The sequence below is a fragment of the Lissotriton helveticus genome, chromosome 6, assembly GCF_964261635.1.
Source record: "Lissotriton helveticus chromosome 6, aLisHel1.1, whole genome shotgun sequence".
In the NCBI taxonomy this organism is placed as follows: domain Eukaryota; kingdom Metazoa; phylum Chordata; class Amphibia; order Caudata; family Salamandridae; genus Lissotriton; species Lissotriton helveticus.
The window spans coordinates 1,419,923,645-1,419,945,850 of record NC_136067.1 but is presented as its reverse complement, the minus strand read 5'-3'; the positions used below and the strand labels follow the sequence as shown (position 1 = coordinate 1,419,945,850).

General features: G+C 43.1%; 1 protein-coding gene across 2 annotated transcripts in view; it reads right to left on the bottom strand.

Moving 5' to 3' along the window:
* The window catches only part of ADGB (androglobin), a 1,448,570-nt gene that overhangs the window by 587,702 nt on the left and 838,662 nt on the right, over nucleotides 1–22,206 (bottom strand). For both annotated transcript variants that reach the window (XM_078649209.1, XM_078649210.1), the window contains exon 19: nucleotides 4,476–4,590. In XM_078649209.1, the coding sequence (XP_078505335.1) occupies nucleotides 4,476–4,590 (115 nt within the window). The remainder of the gene's footprint in view (nucleotides 1–4,475; nucleotides 4,591–22,206) is intronic.

The window sequence follows — 22,206 nt, the reverse complement described above, 5'->3', positions numbered from 1 at the left end:
GGTCCAGAACATGTCCTGCTCACATCAAAGACTGCAGTAAAGTGCACCAACAACAGATCCTGGATCCACGCCGGCCATATCAGGGCACCCCCTGAGACGGCATCCAGCAAAGACCCAGGTCAGCTACACATGCCATTGCCAATACCAGAACTGACCAAAAAGGAAAAAGGTACAATTTGAGGTCCACAAAGAAGAAGAAGATCATATGTCAGTAACTCTGGAAACTGATCTCCTACAAGAAATAGACGGAGTATTACTGCTGGATATTATCCTAACAGATATTCTGACACCCATCCATGACTTCAAGAATAGCAGTGAGGTAAACAACGAAGGTGAACCTATTTACCTTCAGGAAGTGTATGATCAGCTAGAATATCAATTAATGTGAGAATTAAACAGTATAGCATTACAAGAAGTTTTGGGTAGAATACTTTCAGACTGAGAAAAATATACTAGGATATATTACACACACAACTACCAGGGGTAATAGCTTGTTTGCATAAACATTAATCAGGGAGCAACTAAAACAACGCTGTGTAACAAAGAGTGTGCCATTGCAGCATTGAATAGATGGACAGATCCAGGAGGTATTTGCGAGCCCTCCTGTCACTGCAAAGTGCCTGTGCCACTGCAGCAATAAGTAGATGAACTGATCCAGGAGGTATTTGCGAGTCCTCCTGTCACTGTGAGCACCCGTGCTGCTGCAGCATCCAGCAAAGGACTTTTTCCAGGTTGTCAAGACCGCCAACTTTAAACGGCTATCTTTGGGGTGAGGTACAGTGGACGCTCTCATAATATAAGTGTGTCTGCCCTAACGGTCGATATACATGACCAAAGGGAAGTACATTACAAAACTTGCATGCCTATCTTTGGGAGGCGGAAAGTACCAAGGGGTTCTCAAAGGCCCTCTGATATAATAAAGAATAACTGTTCTCAGTATATTGTGTACTATAGCCTCACCGTTTATCTGTTTATGCTTTTAGTATGTTTAGTTTATATTATTGTGCAGATTTACAGTGATAATTCACAACATAGTGTCATTAATTGTACTACATCTAATTAAAGAAAGGTTAGAAATACATAGGTATGCGTAGGGAATATTCAGCTCTGAAAATGGAGAAAAAATGGTACAAGTCAAAAATGTGCATAGCTGGGGTAATATGCTGTCTATTATTGCTCGAATTAATAACTGTACATCTATTGGATGTGTTCTATCCCATGGAACAGCTAGTTCCAACACTAACACCTCTGGCTACCATACCTGCATACACTTTGCCGCCTGAAGAAATTGCCCACAGGGAGGAATTGCATCATAATTTCTTTGGGACTTTGTTGCCTCATACCAATGAAGTATTAACAAGGGTAGATTGCTGGATATGTTTGCAATTCCCAGCTTCTGTAGACCAAGGTTTGCCCCTGGTTCCTTTGCCTTTTGTAGCATCCTGTTATGATCTATACATAACAATAGTAAAGATAGAGATAATAGCTATTTTGCAGAATGTAAAGAAAGGTAATGCTGGTGCAGGGACACCTAAGGCTCAGCCTGAAGGAGTATTATATAACAAATATATGGCAGATATTCTGAAATTGGGGAACTGCACAGAAGTAGTAGAACAGAATGCAACATTTCCCCTGTCTGACATCTTCACTCCATTTTTCCATATAAAAATACAATCACCAGAATAGCAGGCCTATCAAAAGGGGCTAACAAGGATATACCATTTTTGAAGTTAAAAATAAAAAAACACAACGTAATAGGGAGTGCTTTCTATTAAACGTAATGGTACCTCTCAGGTGGGCCATAGTGCAAATTGTAATATGACATTCGAAATGACAGCTGAAACTAATAGCATTCCACTTGATATAGGTGACTCAATTTATTTTATTTGTGGAGAAAAAGCTTATACATGGCTTCCAACAAATTGGAGTGGTTGTTGTCACCTGGGGTTTGTACTACCTGCCATAGCAATAAAAGACATAAAAGATGTATGAAGGGACATACAAAGACATGCACCACGTAAATGCAGAAGAAGTGTGGATCAAAGAGATACAGCACCAGAAATAGCAGGTGATATACTTAATGGATTGGTCTACCTAATAACTCCATGAATATAGGTAGAATATCTAGACTACTAAAAGCAACAATAAATGAAACTACAAGTATATTAGAAAATATTACAGTAGAACTTCAGGCCGTGAGATTAGTATCCCTACAAAATAGAATGGTTCTCGACATGATGCTGGCAGAGAAGGGAGGAGTCTGTACAGTAATAGCGGCGTTGTGTTGTACCTATATCTCTCTAGACCAGAAAGAAATGCCTTAACTGATGGAAAAAAAATTTTAACAACAAATTTACTCTATAAGGAAGAAAAACTCATTTCAACCTGAGACATTGCTAATCGATAGCGATTTATTCAACACATTTAAATTTGTTGAATAAATCGCTATCGATTAGCAATGTCTCAGGTTGAAATGAGTTTTTCTTCCTTATAGAGTAAAGTTGTTGTTAACATTTTTTTTCCATCAGTTAAGGCATTTCTTTCTGGTCTAGTGTTATAGGTGCTCAGCCTAACTGATTAGAGCCAACTCTTTATTGTTCTTCCAGTACCTATATCTCTAACTCCTCTGTTACTGTTAGAGAAGCAATAAAAAGACTGCATAATATAGGTATGGAGCCATACAGGGATTCCGGCACGTGGGACACAGGAGGTTCACTCTGGGGTTTGTTGAGCGCATGATGTTGGAAAATAGGAATGGTGTTCATAACAATATTCCTATTAATAATAGGCTGTTGTCTATTAATTAATTGCTGTAAACTATTAGGACAGCTGGCAAAATGCCCAGTGATCGTATCAAAAATCAAAGACAGAATACTGATGAAAACAGTAACCACTGAATTGATGCAGATAGACATTTCTGACAATAATAGGAATAGACAATATAATTATTAAATATTTACATGATTCAGGATGCAATTATTTTAAACTAAGGTTCAAAGGGTCGTTGAAAGATGAAGAATTAATTTACCCCTTTGGTGAATGGATATATTAATAGTGAACCATAGTTTTACATTAATTTCTGTGTTTCACCTGCTTTCAAATAATAAGTTCTCACTCATCAGGTACAGCTTCATGATACACAATGGTTAAACTAAACTGTCTGAAATTCAGCAAGAACCAAATGTATTGCAAATGTACTGTGTACGTGTACGTGTCCCTTGCTGGGCCTTGCTCAAATTCTGAGAAATGGCTCACTAGCCTTCTCCTGTGTACAGAAGCCAGTTCAGTGAGTTAATTCTTAGAAATAGCTCTATGACCTGGAACATGTCAATCTGCTCTGCTCCTGCTTCGGTAAAGTGTTTGTTCATGGCAAATATCATGTGTGGAAATTGTGCGTAGAAAGCAGAGAGCATGAGCATCTACTGACTAGATCAAACAGTGCTTGTTTGACAAAAACAAGACAACAGACTCGATCTCTAGGTCAGGAGGCAGCAGCGTAAGGAATTGGCTAAATATTAGCATGATCGTGTGCATCACATATAAAGCAATGTATACGTGAACATATTTGTGAAATGCTCACACCATGGTGCTGAAGTTAATGATTAACATGTCTGAAGGTTCTGAAAAACGTATAAAAGGACTGATTTTTCTTTTAGTAATCAGATCTCTTTGCAGTCCTACTTACACATTGTCTCAGCTACAGTTCATTGGCAATAAAACCATATCAACGAGCCTTTGTGTATGTCCATTTTGCCTATCCTTACAGATTTGTGCTTTTACAGAGAACCTTTTTCAGATGATCTGGGACTGCCCCGAAATCTAGCACTACTGGGCCAAGATAAACGATTAACTGAGCTGGGTTGTTGGCCTTACACTAAACCCATGCCCCAAAAGTGGAATCCTGGGAATTAGAGGGAAGGGCTTAGGCTCATTGGGCACCCGATGCCTAGTAAACACTGGCTTGATTGTGGCAAAGCAAGACATTCCCGACACTCGATTGCCACTTAACCCCTCCTACTGTGGCTGAGAAGGCTCATGGCATTGACCTATGTGTCATAGCTGGTGAAATGGTAGCTAAAGCCCATGGCTGCCCACGTAAATATCAAACAATTTAGGACAATTGGTGGGATCAAACTAGCTGACTGCATATTATACACCAAATGGCTTGGAGATGGGGATGTGTAGGGAATGATTATATGTAACAGTGTGGGTTATAAGGAAGTAAAGTTTTTTCATTATGTTTCAAATGTACTAAAAAGATTGAAAAAACAAACAGCATAGGAAGGAAGGGACCCAATGTAAGAAATTATTTCATTTATTGTATTAAACTGTTAAGGCATCTGCATGCTTGTTTATATTTTAAAAGGATACTTAACAAGATAAAAAAATAAACATTGAAATTATCTGTAGCTATAAAAACTAATGTAACATGACTTTAACTCACAAACAATTTTATTTGGTGCTGAAACATGTACCTTTTCCAGAAGCTGCATAATGGTTTCTTCATCACCAAAGACAAATGGCACCGTACTACACACCTGGATGTGATGTGCAAAAGTGGCACTTGCCGTGAACTGCAAAATGTGGCGCCTGCATAGAAATGCAAACAAATGTAAACAGATTTGTACTGCAATGTTAAATAATGTTTGTGGCTTTTAAGGTTGTATGCAGGTTATTTGAGGAGATTAAACAAGTACAGACATGTACACCCTGCCTAGGCACCCATTAGACTAGACTATTGCAACGGCTTGTTTGCCAATGCCCAAATCAGGGTCATCAAAAAAATGCAGTTAGTACAGAACGCTGCGGCCAGGCTTCTCTCGGGTGTCCCCAGATTTAGACCAATAACTGACACCTTGAGAGATCTTCACTGGCTCCCAGTAAGGAACCGAATAAAGTTTAAGACCTTGTGTATTGTGTATAAATTTCTGAGAGACCACCTCACGCCATATCAGCCTCCCCGGCCACTCCGTTCTGCCAAGATGAACGATCTGGTAGTACCACGTACTAAATTAGTTAACTGGGGAGATAGACGCTTTCTGGTGGCTGCCCCTAAATTGTGGAACACACTTCCGCAATCCATCAGATCCAGCCCAAATCTTCTGTCATTCAGAAAACAGCTGAAAACATGGTTGTTTAATCTCTAAAGTCAAGAAGCCAAAGTTAGGAGAGTCTACAGAGTACAGCGCCGAGACGCCTGCGGGCAATTGTTCGCGCTATATTAAATGCCAAAAAATAAATAAATAAATAAATATCAGCACAACTTTTAATTCAATAAAGGGATTTGCAGATGTGCAAAACATAAAGGCCAAATCTGTGTTAGCATAGATATTCATACTGCTGCACAAAGGAGTGTCAAAAGAGGACTTATCTTACTATTATGCTGTATCCCTGGTTCACTAAATATTTACAACAGAAGGGTGATTTTAACCCCTTTTCCAGTCCGCCTGGCTACTGAAATTACTACTGGTGCAAAACATATTGGTCAATACTGAAGCTTGTTGATTTTTTACCCTTTCCTCTGTGAACAACCTAAATTACATTTTTGGAAATGAAAACAGTAAAAACAGCTTTCTTCTTGTGGTATTTTTGTGGAAACTTCTGTCAATTGGCAATGCATCATTCAAACAACAACTTAGGCTCTGGTGCTCTTGAGACAGCTTTTCCTCAAGCTTTCTGGTAAAAAGCCACAAGTTTATAGTGCATCTTTCTAAAACTTCACCCTCTCCATCGATAAGGGCAAGATTCATCAGCATTTCAGAGTGCCCAGCGTTTGGCCACTCTGTCCTCAGATGCCCTGGTTAAGTGCGTTTCCTGTAGTAGCGCCAGGTGTGCCTGGTGCCTGTCAAGCTGCGCCAGCACTTGCCTGATTTTTTGCGGTGTGTTTAGTCCCCGGACATTTCAAGTTATACAATTATAGGTGGTCCCAATCATGTGTAGTGCTCTTGAATTTTGCATCATCGCTCGGCTTTGCAACAAGGCAGTGTTCCCTACAGTGAGGACAGTGTAGTGTGATGATCTGATCAGTGAGTGACTTTGACCTATGAGAAACAAAACGTACCCTCCTTCCCCCTCCCACTTCAGTATTCCCAACCTGCTAAAGACATATCCCTCAGTGAACTCCCACAGAAACCCCAACAGTAGCAAATTCAAGTCTCATTGGGGATCACCCATTGAGGGTCGTGGCGGCTACAACCTCTCCCCAATGAACAGTGCATTGCCTTGATAGGTGATTGATCCTTTGAGTCTAGTAATTCGGAGAACCGTGTCCCTATCTCTAAAGTTTAGTAGGCAAGCAATGATTGATCTTGGAGGTGTCCCTGGCGGCGGGCGCGCTGCACTTGATCAGTGCGCTCTTTCAATTAGAGGAGAAAGTTCTTCCTTCCCGCAGATTTCCTGTAGCATCCCCTCGACATATTCCTCTAGGCACCCCACATTTGTCGATTCTGGCAGGCCTAAGATGCGTACGTTATTTCGGCACGAGCGCGCTTCAATGTCCTCGTTTTTGGCCTGTATAACTGCCAGCAGTTTGGTGATGTCGGTGGTCTTCCCTGCCACCTGTTGGAGCCCGTCCTTCGCGTCAGAAATTCGTTGTTCAGCCTCCACGATTCGCATTGCGTGTTTGTCGAGTTTAGTCGAGAATTGATCCATCCTGCCGTTTAGCGCCTCGATCTTGCCATCTATGGCCTGCAGACTCGCCTGGATGGCTGCCAGAGACTTCTCAAGCGCAGTGGGGGAGTGTGTTGGCGCGTCCTGCTCTGAGTCCAAAGTCGCAGCGTGGCCAGGCTTGGACCCTTCACGCAGCTTGAATGTCAGCCGAGCTTGCCCATAGTTCCGGAGGATGAGCTCCGGCCGCAGTATATACCCCCTTGCGCCTCTGCCGCGATAGTTCTCTAGTCGCACGTGATCTTCAGGCACTTTGTAAGATGTAGCAAGAGTTAGGCGCCTCGTCGCAAGCAAAGAGGCGCCCAGGCCGCTGAGAGGCAATGCGGCGTCGCTGCAGAGGGAGAATCCACATCAATAAAACTGCCATGGGTCTTGACTCGAACGCAGTAAGGCTGAGTCCAATTAACTATGAAACAAAACAAGTGCCAGTACTGGATGGACTTTTTTATGTACTTAGTTATGAAGGCCTTTATGAATTAAAGATAAAGGTCTGGATTTTGATTTACTTCATTCAATGTTTTAATTAATCAAACTTTTTTAGTAATTTAGAAAATCTTTTTTGTGCATGAACAATTGTTGAATCCACTAACAACAAGATTAATATACAAAAATGATCCACATATTAACAACACACCCACAAGCATTTTTAGCCATCACACTCATACCACATTTAGCCTCACCTCATAACTAAGTACATAAAAAGTCCATCCAGTACTGGCACTTGTTTTGTTTCATAGAGGGAGAATCCACAGCACAGTGCCGACCATTGACCAGGGCCCACTAGGTCTGTGCAGTTAACAACAGCGCGGACTCCGCAACAGGGTCGTAGGTGGCGTCTCGTCAGCCCGTGTTCCGGTACTCTGGAAGAGAGTCTGTGAAGATCCCGCTATGATCCGCAGTTATGATAGTTGCAGTCATTGCCCCCTGGATGGGTAGGATTGGGCCAGGTAACGATGAAGGGATAGGTGAAGTCTCTGTAAATCAGGCGACCTTGCTGTGTGTTTGCGGTGCTCTCCCTACCTCGGTCACTGGCCTCGGCGTGTGTCGGGTCCCCCAGCCGACTCACCAGGCCTCCTCAGTCTCCCTGGCCGCCTTATCGTGGTGTTACCAGCAGGCGTCTCTCGTTTCCCAGGCAAAGCAGGATGGCGCCTGAATCCTTGATCGCCTTAATGTTTGCGGCAGAGGGGGGTGAATGGAAGTACCATGCTGGTGCTCAAATCCAGCCTCCGTCAGTGCACTCGGCCGGTCTGGGCAGCAGATATAGGCCTCGCAGAAGGTGTCCCAGAATGTTGTAGGCCTATGTCGCCAGCGCGCCGCAGGCCCGTGGCGAAACTCTCCCCTGTGAATCCTGCAATCCGCCGCTGTGGTCCGTGGGGCCAGTGCCTGCAGCCGCAGTCTCCAGGATCTATGTTGCAAGGCCGGGCAGTGGAGATGCGGAAGAGCGCTGTCACAGGCGGCCGAGCGGCCTCACGTTCGTTCGCAGCCTTCTCCCCGCCCTCAGCGCTGGGCGAGGCTGTGATTTTTCACGCCCTGCGCTCTCACCCAGCTAGCGCAGTCTCCGCCCCCAGCTCACCGTCGTTGCTGGTCTCACCGTGTGTGCCTCAGCGGGGGGGAGATCTGTCCGCTTCGTGTCTCAGGGGGGGAAGTCGCCTGGGCCGTTGCCCTGCTGTGATGAGATTCGCGTCTGTGCAAGGCAGCTGTTAGACGCGGGCCGCCATTACAGGGTGAGACGCAGCGGCAGCGCGGTCCCCAACGGCCCGATTCTCGGCTTTGTGCAGGCCTTCCCGCGTATCGGCATGCAGCTCTTGGAGTCAAAAATTCAGTCCTGCCCGCGAATCGCTGATGTTGCAGGGCTGATGCAGGATAATTGAAGGATGTCCACCGGTGGCTCGCGGAGCTGCACTACCGTGCGGCCATTTTGCTGAGCCTCAAGCCACGCCTCCCGAGACTCTATGAAAGTTAATTTAAGTGAAGAACCTTCTTCCATTACATTTCCCCAAAACTTTATATATGTTAAAGAAGGTGTTCCGGGGTCTGCGCAGGCTGCAGGAAATGATTCAATGTTTATGACTTCAATGAAGATACCTACAAAGCAGAGCTAGAACTACAGGTACATAACTTCTCTTATTAAGCCTCTGGCTCACTTTCAATATTATTTGTAATTTCAGTTAATCCTGCATGGAGTTTGTTTGCTGGCCATCCGTTGTAGGCTGATCATTCAAAGTGTACTACACTGTGATCCTTCTTGTGTTCTTCTCTAAGCCTCACACTACATTTGGGAACTTCGAATTCTTGGGTGCTTGGAGAACTCTCCTTTTACACATTTGAAAAATGCCCCTGAATCCAGGCCTGCAGTTTTTCTGCTGTGTGCACAAGACCTGTACTTATACATCTCACTGTTCATTTTCAACACGCACTGCTCGCCGAACATTGGAATCTCGGATAATGCACCTCCATCCTCCCACCAACACTTTTTCCTACTATCCAAACAATTAGATATGAATGTAATCAAATCTCACTCCTATCATCGTCTCTGCTTTTTGAGACTTCGATCCATATGAAGTTCACACTGTGCACTACAATCACCCACAAGGACACACAAGAAACACAACAAAAATACATTAAAATGCAATGTTGCTGGCTCACAGTCACTCAAAAGCATCACTCTCCCACATACTACATTCAACCATCACTTCTAGATAACTAAAAGATAAGACCACTGTAGGAAAGTGCCCTTTTTTGTATGGTGACCCCCTCACTTTGTTCTCCAATATTAATGTTTTTTGACTCTGAGGGGCCTATTTATGAGCCCCTGCGTCACTTTTGTGCCACCTGTCCGTCACTTTTTGTGACGCATCAGTGGCGTTAAAAATGTGCCATGTTGAGCCATATTTACGAAGTGACGCATCTAGGTAGTTGCATCACTTCGTAAACCCCAGCGCTAAATCATACCTGCAAAGTTAAAAATAAATGTTCCCTTTTGTGCATACTATCAAAGATAAATTACCTCAATCATACTGAACATTCCAGCCACTCAAGATGGGGACTTATATTCACACAAATTGATAAGTATCACAAACTTCTTTTAATTAGTAAAAAATATACACAAATATCGAGTTTACATAAACAAATTCATATTTTTTTTTTAAAAACACATGAATCATAAAACACAAATCAATTCCTAAATCACTAAGAAGGAGAATTCATTGAGACACTAGACTTTGTCTTGTATGTGTTAATTTGAGCACAGTATAGGCAGCACAGAACATAGATTTAGATTCCCTGTCTCCAAGTAATTGCTGACTTTGTCAAACTTAACATTAAAAACGGGGCATCAACGTGTTTCGGTGGTAGACAAATAGGGACACCTTCTTCAGAACCAAACTATTTTCTACTTGCACAATGAGATTCTGAGTGATTGATAATCACACCTACATAAAACAAAAACAATATATATATATATATATATATATATATATATATATATATATATATCACTATATATAGCGAACAGTGATATATCAAAAGCAAACTCATAATTTCCTTTTCGCTATCAAGAAGCATAGCATCCAATATAAACAAAGATCCTATTTTTAAGCTTATAAAACAACATATTTCTGTGCAATCAATAATTACACGTACATAAAGAAAGGAAGTATATTACCTACTGGCGGTCGCCAGTAGGTATATATAGTTAGGATTTTTTCTCTATGGGTTTTTTGAAAATTCTATGTCTAATAACTTTGGTGTTTGTGGACGGAATTGGCTGAAATTTTCAGGGAAATGGCACATTTTGTTTCTGAGCAGCCCTTGAAAATTTTGGGGGGGGTTCGTCAAGGGGGGGCCGAGAAAAAAGGGGGGTCCCAAAACGTGTTTTTAACATTGAGTTTTCCACAGGGCGGTTGGCCTCACTTTTAGCCCGAACGGCTGAATGGATTTGCATGAAACTTGGCAAAATTGTAGGGACTGGTAGCCCGATGTGCCTTTTGTAGGTCTCAATATATGTGCTACAGTGGATTTTGAGAAATTAACGTTTAAAAAAAGATATATATCTGTAACAGCGGACCGGGCAGCGCTCCAGGACGCGTACTTTTCGCGCAACGGAGCTTTGTGAAGCGAAGCTGATTGGTTCTCCGGCGTCTGTCAACATTCCAAACAGTCCGTAGCGGCCGCCATCTTGTCTCTCGGTAGGATCGAGAGACAAGAGGAGGCCAAAGCGAAGGGGCAAATGACCATAAGGGGGAATAGTAGATCCTCGCTGACCCCGTAGGTTTGATGTGGAGGTTTTAAAAGGGCCCCGCGGGGCAAAAAAAATAAATAATAATAATAATCGAACGGCTGAATGGATTTGCACGAAACTTGGCAAAATTGTAGGGACTGGTAGCCCGATGTGCCTTTGCTAGGTCTCAATATATGTGCTTCAGTGGATTTTGAGAAATTAACGTTCAAAAAAAGATATATATCTGTAACAGCGCACCGCTTCGCGTACTTTTCGCGTTACGGAGCTTTGCGAAGCGAAGCTGATTGGCTCTCCGGTGTCTGTAAACATTCCAAACAGTACGTAGCGGCCGCCATCTTGTCTCTCGGTAGGATCGAGAGACAAGAGGAGGCCAAAGCGAAGGGGCAAATGACCATAAGGGGGCATAGTAGATCCTCGCTGACCCCCTAGGTTTGATGTGGAGGTTTTAAAAGGGCCCGCGGGGCAAAAAAAAAAAATAATAATAATAATCGAACGGCTGAATGGATTTGCACGAAACTTGGTAAAATATTAGGGACTGGTAGCCCGATGTGCCTTTGCTAGGTCTCAATATATGTGCTTCAGTGCATTTTGAGAAATTAACGTTCAAAAACAAGATATATATCTGTAACAGCGCTCCGCTTCGCGGTGATAAAATTATATCTGTATTACCTAGCTGTTGCTAACACCAGTTAGCGACGGCTAGTAGGAGATAGCGACCATCTTGGGCCCCACTTTGCATGTGAGTGATATTTATCACTAATGACATGCAAAGTGGGCATGCCAAGATGTTAGCGACTGGAAACAGTCGCTAACATCGCTATCTCCTATTATCAACTTTTGGAAATATTCGAGATAAGCGCGAATATCTCCAAAAAGTAACAGCTGCCCTGAGCAGTTGTTAGCCATGTTATCCAATGGGAGGTAGATAACATGGCTAAGAGCATTAGCTCGGTAATGCATGAATATCGCGGAGTTTTCAGCAATATTAATGCATTGCGGTTGTTTTTTATCGTATTTGCGATAAACCTTGATAATAGCAAGGTTTATCTGCGATAATTTCTGACGGTAAAAAAATCTTTGCAATGCATCGTTAGGGATAAATATCGCTTAACTTTGGTAATATGCCCCAACGTCTGTTAACGTTCGATTTGAAGGAAATCAGGAAGTGTTGAAAAACATTGTCTGCGCCATCTTGTCTTTTTTCAAATGCCACACTTTTGTCGTGCACGGCAGCCATTTTAGATGCCTTGACCAGACCCACTCTGTGCACGCTGTCGATCCTTAGCATGGCTCCCCACCCTCGCAAGCATCTCACCCAGGCAGTGGTCACCCCCGCTCTCTGTCTTATGCATGGGTAATAAACCTCCCCCCATCTGCGCTGCTCTTCCCTGAGAATCACACCCTGTGCCCGCCCGACACCTCCCTTTCGCCCTATTCACTACCGCACCCTCTGACACTCCTTTTCCTCTGTGTCCGATTGTCCAGGCCGGTCCTAGGCTATCAGCTAGCCCTGCAGATGTAGTTTATGGCCACAGCTGTAAAGAATCACCCCTCTTCAAAGGAGTTATAGTAGATCAAGGTCCACACTCGATGAGATCCGTCACAGCAGAAGCGTTGCTATTATCTGAAAACCATCCTGTATTGTGATTGGGGAGGGGACCGAGCGTGAAGCGGAAGATTCCAGGGATGACTCTTTGTACATCAAAGTTTTTACAATTATGTGTCACATTAAAAATATATAGCACTCCGACAAAGTAGTAAGATTATAAAACTTTAATAATTTATAAATATATACAAGAAAACACAAATAGTAATAACATATAAACATTTTTAGGGAAAAACAACGAAGTAGCGGTCGGCTGTGCGAATAGTCCCAACGCAGCACAACGTCCAGATTTCCGGCGTGGGGCGTCGCGGGGGGTGGGTCATCAGTAGCAAACTGTTGTGCGAATAGTTCCAAGGCAGCAGAACGCGCCGAAATCTAGATGACACGAAAGTGATGTCTAGTAAGTTGCCACCCAGCAAATAACGGCGTGGGGCGTCGCGGGGGATGGGTCATCAGTAGCAAACTGTTGTGCGAATAGTTCCAAGGCAGCAGAACGATGGCACCAAGGTGATGTCCAGTAAGTTGCCGCACTGGTTTTGGTATCCTACAATGCTGCTCCGAATAACGGCGTGGGGCGCCCCGGGGGAGGCGGCGTGAACGGGCCTCTCCAGGTGGAGTCTCATCTGTTGTAGTGGGGCGCCCCTTTACCGTTTCAGTTGCCATTCCGTCCGTTTTTGGTCCACTGTGTCAAAAGCCGCAATTCAGCTGAGTTGCGCCCACTCTTGCGGTGCAGCGATAGGCGGCTGTCACAGGACTCTCAAAATGGCGGCAGGCTCTTTCCTTTTTGGGCCTGGTGCACTGAAATGGCCCTGGGACACCTTGGAAATCGGACGCTTGTCTGCTAGGTCTTGGACCCCATTCTCGAAAGCGTCCCCTCCGCCTTGAGAATTCATCAAAAGTTTTGGGGGCCCCGACTCCTGCAGGCTTCTGGTGGGGAGCGGCTGCCATGATTGCTCGCGGAATGACCACGACGGAGCTACGAGATGGTGGTGCTCTCATGCTGACGCCAGTTTAGTCTGAAACATCCAGAAACAAAGTGGGGCTTTCATCGTTTGGGGAAAAAAAAAAGTTTTCATCCAATGAAAAGTGTTGTTTTTAGGTCATATGATCAAGCCTTCCATCATTAGGAAACCAAAAGTAAAATGAACCAATGAAAAGTTTTATAAACAAGTCACATGACCTGTTATGCGGCATAGGGTATAAAATGCGGAGAAAATACGTTGGCACGTCAGGCGGCGTCAGTAGCGGACCGATGTGCGAATAGGCCGAAGGCAATACAACGCGCCAAGATCCGGATGGCACCGAGGTGGTGTCCAGCAAGTTGCAGCACTGGTGTGGCTATCCTACAATGCTGAAAGTCGGCGTGGGGCGCCCCGTTGGCCTGTGAGTTTGCGTCAGTAGCGGACCGATGTGCGAATAGGCCGAAGGCAGCACAACGCGCCAAGATCCGGATGGCACCGAGGTGGTGTCTAGTAAGTTGTCGCACTTCTGTGGCCATCCTACAATGTTGAAAGTTGGCGTGGGGCGCCCCGTTGGCCTGTGAGATGACGTCAGTAGCGGACCGATGTGCGAATGGGGCCAAAGGCAGCGCAACAATATTTTCTGACTGACACCACAAGGCGCTGAGATGCCAAGATCCGGATGGCACCGAGGTGGTGTCTAGCAAGTTGTGGCACTGGTGTGGCCATCCTACAATGGTAAAAGTCGGCGTGGGGCGCCCTGTTGGCCTGTGAGATGGTGTCAGTAGCGGACTGATGTGCGAATGGGGCCAAAGGCAGCGCAACAATATTTTCTACAATATTTTCGGAGTAGAAGACACCACAAGGCGCTGAGATGCCAAGATCCGGATGGCACCGAGGTGATGTCTAAGTTGCGGACTGATGTGCGAATGGGGCCAAAGGCAGCGTAACAATATTTTTTGTATGGAAGATACCACTAGGCGTTGAGATGCCAAGATTCGGATGGCACCGAGGTGATGTCTAGCAAGTTGCTGTACTGGTGTGGTCATCCTACAATGCTGAAACTCGGCATGGGTCGCCCCATTAGCCTGTGAGATGGCGTCAGTAGCGGACCGATGTGCGAATAGGCCGAAGGCAGCACAACGCGCCAAGATCCGGATGTCACCGTGGTGGTTTCATAGTTGAGAGGCACTTCATCTGCAGTGGGGCGCCGAGATCCGGATGGCACCGAGGTGATGTCTAGCAAGTTGCTGTACTGGTGTGGTCATTCTACAATGCTGAAAGTCGGCGTGGGGCGCCCCATTAGCCTGTGAGATGGCGTCAGTAGCGGACTGATGTGCGAATGGGGCCAAAGGCAGCGCAACAATATTTTCTGAAGAGAAGACACCAAAAGGTGCTGACATTCCAAGATCCGGATGGCACCGAGGTGGTGTCTAGCAAGCTATGCAGTTGAGTTGTGTGCGCACTTGCGGAGAATAGGTCGAAGGCAGCATAACAATGTTTTCTGAATAGAAGACACCACAAGGCGTTGAGATTCGGTTACCACCGAGGTGATGTCTAGCAAGTTGCCGCACTGGTGTGGCCATCCTACAATACTGCTCCGAATAACGGCGTGGGGTGCCCGAAGGGGGGGGGGAGCCGGCGTGAATGGGCCTTCCTAGGTGGAGGCTCGTCTGCTGTAGTGGGGCGTCCCTTTACCGTTTCAGTTGCCATTCAGCTGAGTTTTGGCTGCTCTTGATGCTACAGCGACAGGCGGCTGCAAGAGGACTCTCAAAATGGCGGCCTGTTCTTTGGATTTGGGCCTGGTCCACTAAAATGGCCCTGGGACACCTTAGAACTCGGACGCTCGATTTTTTTTTCCTTTCCTGTACATGCAAAAAAAGGTAAATGCCCGGTACGTTACACGCTTCATCTGCCACGATGAACTCTCCAGAGGAACCGAAAAAAAATATAGTTGTGGTAACTATACCATGCATCGTCATATGGAGAGGTGGCACCAATTAATTATAGTGCTGCATAAAAGAGAGATTTGGAGGAGAACCCCATACCTGCTAGTACATTCATCAAAGAAGTGGCACTGAGAGCTTCAGAGGCAAGGGAAACGGTCCCAAATATTTAGAAGAACTTTGGAAAGATTAAAATGACATGTTTAGATTGTGGCAGATTAATTTCATGTGGACAGATGAGTGTTACTCTAATAAATACAGCATATGAACATCATCATAGTCGATGGTTGGTAGAGACATTTTGACTATATCCTGGACCTGCCCGTCCTCGCCCAAAATGGCGCCGGAATAAATGGGACTCGTAACTCCTTGTTGTGTACTGGTTGCAGAACCTTGAAATCACGAGATACGTATGCAGTTTTGAAGCACATGGCGGGCGGGGACGAGAATTGATTGAATATTTCGACATCCCTATTGATATTAAGTTCTGATGTGTTATTGATTACTGTACTGTTGAAAGTTCGAATTAACGTCACCCATGGTACTTGCCCGCAAATGTATATCTAGATAATTTTATTGTAACTGGCCCTGTCGTATTTTAATTATAAAATGTACGTCCACCGATTCCGTAACTGTTAGACACCTTAGTTCTTGCAACCTAATGGCCCGCCCGTTACGTTCCTCTACAGTGTAAATGTCTATTCATCATATACGATTACAGTTTGCTCTGTGGCAGGCCCACGTGGTTATAGGCTCGTATTTGTATAATGAAATTTTCACAATAAAGGTTTTTAAAAGAAAACATGGTAGTAGTATATACATTGGTAAAGTTTTTAATAATAGTGACTGTTTTAGAATCATTAAAAGGCAAGTGAAATAAAGCAGACCAATTACATGAAGGGTAAAAGGTATAATACGAAGGAACGCAGTAAAGATAAATGGTCAAGGGCTGTTGTGTTTTCTATTCCTGCAACATAAAGTGATCGATAAGAATCTCATATTCAGGCGTATCGGCGACTAAGACAGCAGGTCGACCCTCTTTTGCTCAACGGCTCCGTCATGGGACGAAGAAACGCTCTTTTTCTAGAAAAAAGAATATATTTTACTTGCAGGACAGTTGTAAAATTTCCGGGAAAGTACATTAGCCTGGAACATTATAACATATATTTAAGAAAAAATAATGTTCGGAAGTAATGAAAAGCGTAATTTTTAGGTCATATGACCAAGCCTTTCATCATTACAATAAGAAAAGTAAAATGAACCAATGAAAAGTTTTATTAACAAGTCACATGACTTGTTATGCTTACGTTACGCGCTGCGCGCCCCGGATGACTTCCGGATGCGCTAACGCGGCGCGTCATATGACGCATTACGCGACAACGCAGGTACAGAATATAGTCAAAATGTCTCCACCAACCAGCGGTCGGAACACAACCCCTTTCAGCAGGCTAAATAGTTCTGTTAAATGACAACAGAAGGGACAGGCAACAAGAACCATCAGTCAAAGAGGGGAGGGCTAGTTCTTCTCTACCGGGTTACATTGGGGCGCTACCGGAACTGATCGAATTGGTAGTCTACAGTGTTTCTGGATGTTTCAGACTGAAGCTGGGGTTAGCATGAGAGCAGCACCATTTCGTAGCTCCGTCGTGGTCATTCCGCAACCAATCATGGCAGCCGTTCTTTATCGTTATTTTGGGCGGGGTGGGTGGCGGAGCCGAGCTGTTTTGCAGCCATCATTGTGTGGAGTTCAGTTCATCTCACTAGTTTTGTATTTGTCATGAGGGGTTGTTCCTAATGTTTCTATTTTAGCGAGGTCAAAAAGAGATCCCATTAGTGGCCTACTGATTTTGCTCGATTCCTTTTCTTTTTTTTTACACGATTTTTCGTTATCTGCAAAGACTAAACAGAGTATTGCGACTCTGTGTTTGTTTGTAAATAGAGAATGAACCAAAGAGAACTAATTCTAAAACAGTAAATACTTGGATAACAATCAATCAAATGGAGAGAGAAGCAGGCACGACGGATTACAACGGGGGCAAAGGCCTGCGTTAACTACCTTTCACTATCTGCAAAGAGAGAGTACTCCTAATAGAAATGAGGGGGGGGGCACCATTCAAAGCAGATCAGTGTGCATAAACACGAAAATGTTTTCACTTACCACGTACTTGACATTCGACAGCTTATGATATTTGCTATTAAAAAACCATTGAAATTCACTGAAAAAACCATAGGTTATAGACCATATATAGTTAGGAATTAGCATTTACAAAACCTTGAAAATTCACTGAAAAAACCATAGGTTATAGACCATATATAGTTAGGAATTAGCATTTAAAAAACCTTGTTTTACTCACACAAAACCATTGAAATTCCATATATAGTTAGTTGCACTAACTATATATCGCGCACCCGCAATCCACTGCTGATCATGTCACATATTACATCATTCATGACATGGTCAGTGACATCACTGATGACATCACTGATGACATCTCAAATGACATCACTGATGACATCACTGATGACATCTCTAATGACATCACTGATGACATCTCAAATGACATCACTGATGACATCTCATTTGACATTACTGATCACATCACTGATGACATCATTCATGTGATAATACGATGAACCTCTTCAGACTCTAATATAACCTTAGATACACTCAGTGTAAACAGACACTCATAGACTGTCACTCATCCATGGAGTTACTCAGACACTTAGTCAGTCATGCAAAGAATCAATCACACCTCCATTTCCTCAACTATACAGTTATACACACCTTACTTATTCAAACATATACTAAAACATATTTACTCACTTATACAATCCTGGATACAAGTTCACAATGATCCATACAGCCACTCACACATTCACTGGCTGTTATGCACAGTTATTTATATATGTCAACTCTCACATGTACTGTGTTTTACATATGTACTTACTTTGACATGTAGCACTGAGATATCCATTCACTCACCAATACACTCATGCACACAGTCAACCGCCCATACAGCTGTTTCCACATGCACTTTTGAACCCATACATCTAGTCAATCAACTGCTCACACATCTATGCAGAGAGTCATACACCTCCCAGCCACCCAGACACACACTCAGTCTCCCATACAAATGCTTGGGCAACCAATCAATAACCCATACAGTTAATCATATAGCTAATGATCAACACATGCAGCAGTTTACAGAACAACAGACATGATGCACAAATTAAGACAGTTTAGTCACTAACCCATGCACTCAGTGAGACACATTTAATCAGTCACTCATACAGTCAGCCATGCCCCTACTAAATCCTTCATCAAGACACTTATACATCCACTCATTCTTCAATATGTAAGACATATTTTAACTTTACAGAATTATACAGTCACTGGATGTAGTCATCAGTGATGTCATTTGAAATGTCATCAGTGATGTCATCAGTGATGTCATTTGAGATGTCATCAGTGATGTCATCAGTGATGTCACTGACCATGTCATGAATGATGTAATATGTGACATGATCAGCAGTGGATTGCGGGTGCGCGATATATAGTTAGTGCAACTAACTATATATGGAATTTCAATGGTTTTGTGTGAGTAAAATAAGGTTTTTTAAATGCTAATTCCTAACTATATATGGTCTATAACCTATGGTTTTTTCAGTGAATTTTCAAGGTTTTGTAAATGCTAATTCCTAACTATATATGGTCTATAACCTATGGTTTTTTCAGTGAATATAATATATAGATATATATATATATATATATATATATCTATATATATATTCACTGAAAGTTTTGCCACACAGAGAGGGAAACCAGCAGGTACGTGTATATCATCGAATTTTATTCAGGCAGCTTGCTACAAACAAAGGGCACAATAAAGTTCATCCAAATATTCCATTTACACCAGACGAGTTTCGGGAATGAATTCCCTTTCTCAATAGTTTCACTGCCGGTATCACAAAACAGTCTTTGTTGCATCATTTTTAAATGAGCGGGCCTGTGATGGATCCACATGGTTTAATCTGCTATATGGGAGGCGGTGTTCGACGAGACAGCGGTGAAAGTCTGCAAAGAAGGTAGCCTTATTGTCATCAACCCACTGGGGTAATACTATTTTAATCCCACTACATCGAACAGACTCACTTGGAGAATTAATGAATGTTTGCACTACGAGGACCATGAGGCCAGAGTCATGGCCCCGCCCACTGTGGCAGGTTCCCGGATTTAAAAATGATGCAACAAAGACTGTTTGGTGATAATGGCAGTGAAACCATTGAGAAAGGGAATTCATTCCCGAAACGCGTCTGGTGTAACTGGAATATTTGGATGAACTTTATTGTGCCCTTCGTTTGTAGCAAGCTGCCTGAATAAAATTCGAAGATATACACGTACCTGCTGGCTTCTCTCTCTGTGTAGCAAAGCTTTTGGTGAATATATATATATATATATATATATATATATATATATCCTGAATTCCGTTCCTCACAGGCACATGCAGTTTCCTCTGCTGGCAAGTAAACACCGGACACGGACCTCGAGGTACTTCACAATTTTATTTCGCAGAAAGAGTCACAGACGTTTCGGCTCAGCGGAGCCTTGTTCACATGACAGCGTTTGTATTGCAAGGTACACCTTTTAAAGTGCTAGTGTGTGATTTAACTGAGATCACCTGTGCAAATTAGTGACTAGACATAAAAGACATACTAAGTCAGGCACCAAATACTTATGAGTCGGTATTTTCATAAAATGTAAAATACATTTAAACAATGGCATGTAGAATACATTAAATTGTTATTTACAATGCTAAATAAATTCCATCAATAATGTTTAGACAAAACTCGTTCATTGGATAATAAGTGTAAAATACCATCAGTAGTAAAAACGGATAAATAGCTTAAAAGGAACCTTTATATCGGACATATTTCCCATATGCCTACCACTTGACGATATACATCAGCGACATTACCTCTTGACCTAAAAAGTGCAGAATGCTATAAAGTGCTGTGTGCCAATATTATAAAGTGCAAATTCGTGCTAAAGTGCATCATCCTAACATATGTGCAAATCTAGCAAAACTGTGCAAATATGCAATTTTTACAATTCATAGGTCCAACTATAGTATATTTGAAAAATGCGAACAAACTTCATCTGATGTAGAAAGTGGTAGGGATTTCATATAGGTTCCCACCCGTATACTGTCTCTGATATAGCCAAAGGTATTAATTGGTCATACTATGTATGATGGATTCCTAAGTCACATCCTGAATTAAAACAATTTACATATAATATGAAATTCTCTACCTAATCTGTGTGCCATTGTTGGTATGTCTGAAAATTTGAGTGTGAAAGAGTGAGTAAAAACTAACAGGGTCATAAATACCCAAGAAAAACCCAACCCTAAACAATAAAAAACAATAAAAAATCCAATGTTAGGTTCCCTATAGTGTATTACATTGTATTGGTTCCTAACCTGGTTAAAATTGTGCACAGTGATAAAAACTTGATTAATATAAATGAAATAAATTTCCTATAGCAGCAGTTCCAACAATATTTATTGGTGTGTGCTCGCAGCCCCCACGGGGTCTGTCACAACAGTCACCCAGCCGGATGACCGCCCTGGACATTACCCACATGGGGGAGAGCCCACCACCAAAAATATTATTCTGATTTTAGAGCAAGCAAGTGTGGAGGTCCTCTGTCACATTCAACCCAAAAGGCACCTTAGAATTCAGCAGAAGAATATATTTTGTTTCGAGCTTCCTGAGTCTGGTTTCCCTGTCTCCACCCCGTCTGCTATTGATGAACGAATCGATAACCCAATATTTTAGACCCTTGTTGTTACTCTGATGTTTATCTCTAAAATGGCGCGCCACTGGATACGTGCTGTCCTCATTTGTTATTGCTCGCAAATGCTGCAATATACGTTTGTGGACCGCATTCCTCGTGCTGCCCACGTATTGTAATCCACATGGGCAGCATAGGACGTAAATGGCGAATTCTGTCTTACATGTTAAGACTTGGGTTATCACATGATTTTTTCCAGTGAATCCATCCTTGTATGTTTTCTTGTTAATGCCGTGGGTACATGCCTTACAGACCTTACAGTTATAAAACCCTTTTTTTTTTTGCCACCACTCTGTTTTGATAAAGAGGTCAGGATTAGTTTTAACAATGTGATCCCTTAAAGAGGGGGCCCTGCTAAAGGTTAATGATACTTGTTTAGGCAGTGCACTGCCTATCACATTATCTTTAAGCACTGTAGGCCAATGTTTGTTCACTATTCTTCTAATTTGTCGATGTTGACTAGTGAACCCCGTTATGAATATATATATATATATATATATATATATATATATATATATATATATATATATCCAAACAACAAGTTGCCCCATTGGAATGCCACACACGAAGGGGTATCAAGCACACATGCCACCGGTAACAGCACACCAGCTTGTTGTACTCCACTCCAATCAGGCCATACGCGTTTCGGGCGACCTCCCGCCCTTGTTCACTGGCTGCAATTCGGAAACAGAGGCTGAATGTTAGCACGTATTTTATTCAACAATAAAGAGACACGCCCCCTTGGGCGGTGACGAAAGAGCATGCTGGTAAATGCAGTTCATTGCCCCACATGTATCGTGCAAAAAAACCCCAGTGGGTGCCTTAATCTGTCCGAAGTGTCACAATATCTTTACCCAAGTGGGCGGATTGAAGTACCAACAGTGCCACTCTGCTGTCAATATATACCGATGGCTCAGGCCCCCCTCGTTCTTCTA